General features: G+C 46.7%; 2 protein-coding genes across 2 annotated transcripts; one reads left to right on the top strand and one right to left on the bottom strand.

Annotated features, from left to right (window-relative positions):
* Positions 1-242: 242 nt before the first annotated feature.
* Positions 243-2,371, bottom strand: LOC123405585. The gene is made up of 2 exons (XM_045099220.1): positions 1,838-2,371; positions 243-651 (listed from the first exon to the last, which is right to left on the bottom strand). The coding sequence occupies exons 1-2, from the start codon at positions 2,369-2,371 to the stop codon at positions 601-603; spliced, it is 585 nt and encodes a 194-aa protein (XP_044955155.1). The 3' UTR covers positions 243-600.
* A 4,419-nt stretch (positions 2,372-6,790) lies between these two features.
* LOC123405584 (transcription elongation factor 1 homolog) lies at positions 6,791-7,114 on the top strand. Its single transcript, XM_045099219.1, has one exon. The coding sequence runs from the start codon at positions 6,791-6,793 to the stop codon at positions 7,112-7,114; it is 324 nt and encodes a 107-aa protein (XP_044955154.1).
* Positions 7,115-7,463: the final 349 nt, after the last annotated feature.

Here is a 7,463-nt window from a genome sequence, read left to right as displayed (position 1 = left end):
AGCAGCAGTTGCAGAATACAATAGTTTCAGTAAACTCATAACTGAAGATTATCACCGTCTTCCAACACAAGCTTATCAGTGCTCCATTAAAATAAATCCCAAAAGATCATGTCAATGCAGCAAATAATATCGACCTGTACATATCTTGCAAAATTCATTTCCTGCTGAATGACTGAAACATCAAACATCAGCGCTGACATTTAAGAGAAATGCACCAGGCAGCGCTAAAGTAGCAGCAAGAATAAGAACACAAACATTACAAACCAATGCCATTGCATAACTGTTCACAGAGGTTCTCAAGTTGACATCTTAGAGAAATGCAACTGGCAACGCTGAAGTACCAGCCACACTAAGAACACAATCATTACAGACCAATGCCAATGTATAATTTCTTCACATAGGTTCTGAAATTTAGAACCACAAGAGTAAAATAGACAGGTTCCTCCTGTCTGGAGAATGAATCAAGTTTATCTATGCTAACAGACACAAGAGACGCTTCCTAAACCTATATCTCAATGTGAAATGCAGTTCTGAATTTTCATGTCATCGTGTCCGAGGCGGCGACACTTCTGAAGAGGTGGACTGTCAGGAATCCTGCTCTTATCTTTCTCTACTCTGCATCGACATCCGGGTACCACAGCTGTGCGTGGGCTGAATTAGAATAGAAAATGAGCAAGTTAGGCATCAAGTCACAGGTAATGCAACAGTTTGAGAAGATGAATAGCTTAAATATCACTGTGTTGCAGAATTAACAAAGAAGACAGCTTATGCACAAAAAGCCTAAAAAACAACAATACAAAGTGCAAAAACCTTAAAGACAACTTTCATGAAATACTGTAGGATATAACCTGACTTTGGTTCACATGTTGTTCAAATAATTTATAGTATGCCAACTCAAACAGAATTTACAGTACAAATGACTTGACAGAGTTGGATATCAAAGTTCCAAAGTTTCTACAAGTGATAAATAGTGCCGAAAGGGAATACTGAATTATCCATATGAATATGTTATGATTGTATCTCCAGTAACAAACTAGCTTCAAATTACCTTCTAGCATCTGTACAGCAGGGATAATGTAAATACCAAATGTTTCCATTCAACTCCTCCTACTTATATCTAATACTACAACAGTCCACGCAACTCCTAACTGAAGATTAGTAGCAGTTGCAGAATACAACAGTTTCTATAAAGTGTTCTTCAGACAGTTTTATTATACTGTCTTCCACCACAAGCATGTCAATGCAACAAATAGTATGGACCAGTAGGAACCAGGAAGTTGGCAATGTCGCGTCTCACCTGGCGTCCCCGCTATGACGACGATGATGTCGAGGGTCTCGCGGCTGTGGGGCAAGTCAACGACCAGCGGGGTAAGCTGCCCGTGCATGCCCGCTCGGACGCACATGATGAGGTTGGAGAGGTCCATGGTGACACCCATCCGGCTGGCCATCGTCTTCCTCAGGTGGTATGCGGACCTGCCCCTGAATACGAGTGATTCCCAGGCGAAGCTGGCGTCGGAATCCTCAGCGCCCGCCTGCTCGTACTGTACGTCTGTACCACCCGCTACGGCAACACGAAGGCGGAGCTGCGGTTCCAAAGAACCATCAAATACAAATTCCCAATTGAATCCCCAGGAACACAATTCGGGAAGAATAAAGAAGCGTGCATGACGTAAATTTGGCAAGAATTGCTCCCACGAGAATCAAATTAACGCAATCTGCAATCCCCGCGATTGAATTCCGACGCAAATTAACGGCACCCAAGAACCCAATTCGCCCAATCTATAGTTCCGCTGAAAGCAGTTCAAGAATTAAGAAGAAGCGGGCATGGCGGACTCACCCCAGTCGAAGCTGCAAGGCGAGGCGTGTCGTCCCTGGCGGGGATGCGCTCCACGACCCAGTGCATCATCGTGCCGATGATGTTGAAGTCGTCCACGCTGATGTACCTCCCGTTGGCGCGGAGGTGTCCGGCGACGTTGCGGAGCACGACGTCGTCCCCTGAGCCGACCCTGACGGCCTGCCACCTGATGTACTCCTCCTCCCACGGCTCGTAGTCGCACTTCTCGACATGGCGTCCGCTGTGGCCTCGCGGCAGCGACGCGTTCGTGGCGGCGAGGTAGCTGCCGTAGGCGGCGCTGTGGAGGAGAACGTACCGGGAATCGCCATCTCCCTGGTAAATGTGTACCGCCCAGGCCGCGTTCATGGACGCCCGACGGTGATGGAGGGAGAAGCGACGTTCGTCCTCGTCGGCGTGCAAGTACGTGCCGGTCTCTCGGCTCCGCAGCCGCACGTGGTGGCCGTACTGGAACTGCTCCGTGGTTCTTCGGTGCCGCAGGAGATCAGAGGCACGCGATGGAGGGTTTCTTGGGTTCATGGCGACGGGGAGAAGAGGAGGAGCGAAAGCTGTTGGTTGAGACGGCTACGTTTGGGCGCCAAGGCGAGGTATTTCAAGGTGCACGATGTGGCCCGTGCTCGCACAGTGGACGTGTGGGCTCAGCCCATACCACTGAGTGCAGCCTCTTGCATGCTGCAGAGGCCCACGACATATCCTATTCGGCGGTTCAAGCATCCGTTATTGTGCATGAAAAAATAACGCGTGGTGGTTCAAAAAAATGAAAAAACTAACGCGTGTGTGGAGAGTTGAAGCAGGGATCTTTTGTCCCTGATAAACTGCACTAACCACCCAACCACAACGCTTTGTTGATATAAATTCTCCCTCTTTTTCTTTTTTTTCCTTTTTTACTTTTACTTTTTGTTTTCAATTTACTTAAATTTTCTGTTTTTTTTCAAAATGTAAAGTTTTCTTTAAACGTGTAACATTTTCAATTTATGATTGCTTTTTGCAAAATTTGATGAAGTTTTTCAAAATCCATGAAGTTTAAAAAATGATGAATTTTGTAGAAATTTCTGGAAAATCAATGATTTTTTTAAATTGATTAAAAAAATCAATATTGACGAACTTGTTTTCTAGAATCAGCAAACTTTTTCAGATTAACAATTTTTTTTCAAATTAATGAACTTATTTTTAATTCTCGTACTGGTTTTTTTTTGGCTATTTTTTCAGCTTTTCCAGACTTTTTCCCTCAAATATGAACATGTACATGGACCGGCCTACCAGCGCCAACCTGTGGGGGCTAGGGAGCCTCCCTTGCGCTTGTAGTGCCGAATAGGACCTCCCGAGGCCCTCATGATTTGTTTCCTTTTGTCCTCATTACTCAATAAACCTATGACAGGATATTTGTATTTTGCACTTATTGCAACAAGTTTGTCGATCTATCCTAAGGACAACTCCAATGCAGCGACACAAACCGATATGAATTTTGTCCATTTTTTATACATTTGGTTCGGTGTTTTAGCCTTTGTCCGTGTTTGGGTGGGCAGTGCGCCCAACGAACTGACGCTTTTTCGTCCGCTTGGTCGATATGCGGCCATATTTTTTGCTTTTTCATACATGTCAAAAAAATTACTAGAACATGGCATAATTTAATCAAATACAAATATCATAGTTTCACAATCAAATAAAATTTCATACCTTACAAACCAAATAAAATTTAAATTGTCACAAATACATTTGAAGAAAAAAAAACAGTCAATACATTTATTGGTTGACAAGGTGAACCCACATATGCTAAACTACTTGTAGTTGAATGTGAGTTAACTAATTAATCAATAATCATGCATTAGGTAATGAAATTCGATGAACAATGCAAATGTCGTCGCTCCTCCTTGCTCAAGCATAACATTTTCATCCTAAAATTGAAACTCGTGATCGAATATTTCATCCTCATGCTCATCCTCTATGATCATCTTGTGCATGACTAGTGACCACACAAGCAGTCAACACCTTCAGTAACTTCTTAAAAGTTCTAGCAGGATATTGTACGATGCCCCGTCGAGATTGAAGAACACCGAAAGCACGCTCCACATCCTTTATAGCACTCTCATGTGCTTGGATAAATCTCTACCTCTTCTCTCCTATCGTGTTGGAGATTGTCTTGACAAGAGTAGTCCACCAAGGATGGATACCATCAGCTAAGTAGTATCCTTTGTTGTAGTGAGGTGACCATTGATCTCAATGATGACCTCGGGCAGTTGCTTTCTGCAAGCTTTGCCAACACCGGAGAGCTTTGAAGCACGTTAATGTCATTGTGATAGACGGCCATGCGAAGAAAGAGTGCCAAATCTAGAGATCTTGTGAAGACACGACCTCAAGTATGATGGTGCAAACTTTCACATGGCCCATATATAGTGAGTGACAATCAAAAGTGTAGTTCTTTCACTCCCAGTGCATGCAATCTATGCAACCAAGCATCCCAGAAGCCATATCGGCATTGATCGCAAACAACCGGGTTGTATCTGCAACATTTAGCTCTCTGAAGTACTTCGTGCCAAATACTTCTATCACCGCCTTCCAGAACCTATACATGAAATCTAGGCACATGGGCTCGCTCATGCGAACATACTCATCAATAAATTACCAGGTCTTTCGTATGCAATTATTTGAATAGTTGGAGTGCATTTCTGATGAAGAGGGAAAGCCAACCTTTCCCAGGTCATCCTCCTTGCATTTGAAATATTTATGGTACACCACCACCCTCTCATGTATATGATTGAACATATGTCTAGACATCCGGAAACGACGCCGGAATATGTTGTGTTTGAAGAGTGGGTCAACGGACTTGAAGTAGTCCTTCCAGAGTAGGCAATGGCCGCTCTCTTTGTTGTGATTCAACGCCAGAACATGCCCCGAACCGAGCCCCTGAACATCGACCGCTGCCTATTAATGTTGTCATGGACGATCAAAGTAGCAACCACAATCTCCTCATTGTTGGACGACAAATAATCCAAATCACAAATGATGTTTTTGAAAAAGTACCCATCGCCACTATCCATTTGTACCTTGCGTGAAAAAAGTCGAACACCTTGCGGGCGTGGTGAAGAAGCCGGGCGGTGAAGAGCCCCACGTCTCTCTCAGACCAGGCAGCGGACATGTGAACGTGGATGCACCTATGCGGTGATCGATGAGCCAAGTAGCCGAGCTTGGAGTGTTGTTGGTGGCGGCCGATGTAAGGGGGTGGTGTGGACAATGGGGGGGGAGGCTATGACAACAAAGAAAACAGTCCAGCAACGCTGGCAAGAACGGTCACCCGGTTTGGCATGCTACTGGGGAGGTATATGGGCATGGGCGGCAGCCTGGGCAACATAGAATTGGAACTGGGGCGGTGGCGGCGAGGGAAGGGTGTGTTGGATGTCGATGGGAATGGGAGTGTAATGGCCAATGTACGAGCGACTGATGGCCAAGGAGAGGACAAGGGCAGGCGTCGTACGCGTCCATGCTGTGTCTGTCGTGACGCAAAAATGGCCCATAATTGAGTAACAAATGGATCATGTGCTGACAAAATGTGAACGCTCGTCCATTTGCGTCGGCGCGGTGGCTGTGGTTTTTGTCCATTTCGACCCACACGGACATGCATAGACAGTTTGCATCGACGTGTTTGAGTTACCCTAAGTTGTAGTTTTCTCGGTCATAATCTTTGCCTAGATATCCTTTGTCGGGCCTTCCCTCTTCTCCCAGCTTATCGTTGTAACCTAAGTAGCTATTTCTGTTTGTCCTTCATGGTTGTTGGATTTCCACCATTCCAAAATAAACCAATCAGTGCGAAAGCAAACACACGCGGTTCCCATATCAATCACCCTTTCCAGAAAAAGGGTTCTGCACTGCTACCCGCAGACCACGCCTCCTCTGTCCTCTGCTCCGACGATGGGAGGGGGTGAGGTCGCAAGTGCTTCTGCTCCGGCATGTAGTTAGGGTTGGCCTAGTGTTTACGTGAGGCGTTGTCTCCATGGAGGAGACCACGCCGCATCGGAATAATTTGTCTCTGCTCTTCCTTCATCTTGTCATCTCTCCAATCAGTGGCATCACGGGGCAAGCAGCCCGATCGACTTCCCGACCTGTGGATCCGGTGAGGTTCGTCTGATGGTCCGCCATCGGCACTCTCACAGGTGGCGGCTGTGTCACCTATTGTAGTTGTGTTTGTTGTCTTGCAGTTAGATGCGTGAATGACAGCAAGCGGAGGTGTTCTTCTTCTTAGACTATATCGGATGAAGTTGACTCCTTCGAGATCTGGTGACTATGGGGAAGATCCCCGGCCGACGTGCAACAAAGTCTTGGTCTCGTCGCTTGCGACGGTCCGGTTCATCGGCTCAAAAGGTATCTTTGTATGATAATACTCTCCGAGATCACGGTATGGCGGTTGGCCTTCTGTTTTCCCGGCGTTACCATGATGACGATGGAGGACGCTTGTGGACTAAATTCCGACGAGGCACAAGTTTCTCCAAGGGTGAAATAGTAATTCTACTTCTTGCAGATTTTCTTGTGCAAAGTTGCAGGCTTCATAAGCATGTTTGTCTCTTATGATGACCATACGTATAGTCTGTGTGAACAGATTGTCTAATGAAATATGTTGTTGCTTCAAAAAAAATAAAAATAAAAATCAGTCTGCATGCCTGGCTTTGGTCGACTGAACGGCGGAATAGGGCGCCTGCGGTCATTTCAACTGGGCGCCAGAATCCGGCTCCGACTCGGTAATGGCTTCGTTGCACCGCCACACCACGCAAGGTATTGCTGCCGCCCAAGAAGAGCTGGAGTCGGAGTGGGCACATCCTATATAAGGCAGCACGCCCAACCCTTTCCCTACCAACACATCGCCTCTCTCCTGCACCTACGCCTCGAAGCTTTGGTTTTGCTGCCGGATCCTACTACCTGCGATCGCGCGATCTGGTGCTGATCGAGATGGCGAAGCGCAAGTCGATGAGCTCCAAGATGGCGTCGCGAAAGAAGCCGGCGCCGAAGCTGGACACGAGCTTCTGCTGCCCCTTCTGCAACCACCCCGACAGCGTCGCATGCACCATCGACCTCAAGCTCTTCGTCGCCAGCGCCGTCTGCTACGTCTGCCAGGAGGCCTACCACACCGCGGCGCACCACCTCACCGAGCCCATCGACATCTACCACGAGTGGATCGACGCGTGCGAGAAGGCCAACGAAGACGTCGACGCCGTGGACTACTACAAACGACAGCGGCGAGTCGGCAGCGGCGACGACGACAGCGATGCCTGATGGATCCGATTGATACGACCTCAATCAAATCTTGAGTAGTTTGATGTTTGATCGCGTCTCTCCAAACTGTATTTATTGGAGCCTGTAGTCCTGATCATCATGTTCCTCTGTTGCTGCGTAATCTGTAGCTCATGAGTTCTGATCAAGTGATCATCAGGCAATCATGTATAAGACCATGTACCGAATCTGTGACTGGTTTCGTTGTTGCAGCCAATTCTCTTATTTTCCTTGCGAGGATAGTTGAATTTACCTTGTGAGCAAGATATACATTTTAGTCACTACTCACGAGATAATTGGACTACAATCTTCTTTTGGCACAGACAAGCGTACCTTGTTGTCTCTAGAAAAG

This window comes from Hordeum vulgare, chromosome 6H, assembly GCF_904849725.1.
Source record: "Hordeum vulgare subsp. vulgare chromosome 6H, MorexV3_pseudomolecules_assembly, whole genome shotgun sequence".
NCBI lineage: Eukaryota > Viridiplantae > Streptophyta > Magnoliopsida > Poales > Poaceae > Hordeum > Hordeum vulgare.
The sequence above is the reverse complement of the archived record's forward strand: the minus strand, read 5'-3'. Positions and strand labels throughout refer to the sequence as shown.

Excerpts from the sequence above, each read along its gene's own strand:
- LOC123405585 (XM_045099220.1), bottom strand. The coding sequence starts at position 2,371 with ATGAACCCAAGAAACCCTCCATCGCGTGCCTCTGATCTCCTGCGGCAC. Across the intron at positions 652-1,837 it reads GCCTTGCAGCTTCGACTGGG|CCCACGCACAGCTGTGGTAC; the intron begins GTGAGTCCGCCA and ends ATTCTAATTCAG.
- LOC123405584 (XM_045099219.1), top strand. The coding sequence starts at position 6,791 with ATGGCGAAGCGCAAGTCGATGAGCTCCAAGATGGCGTCGCGAAAGAAG.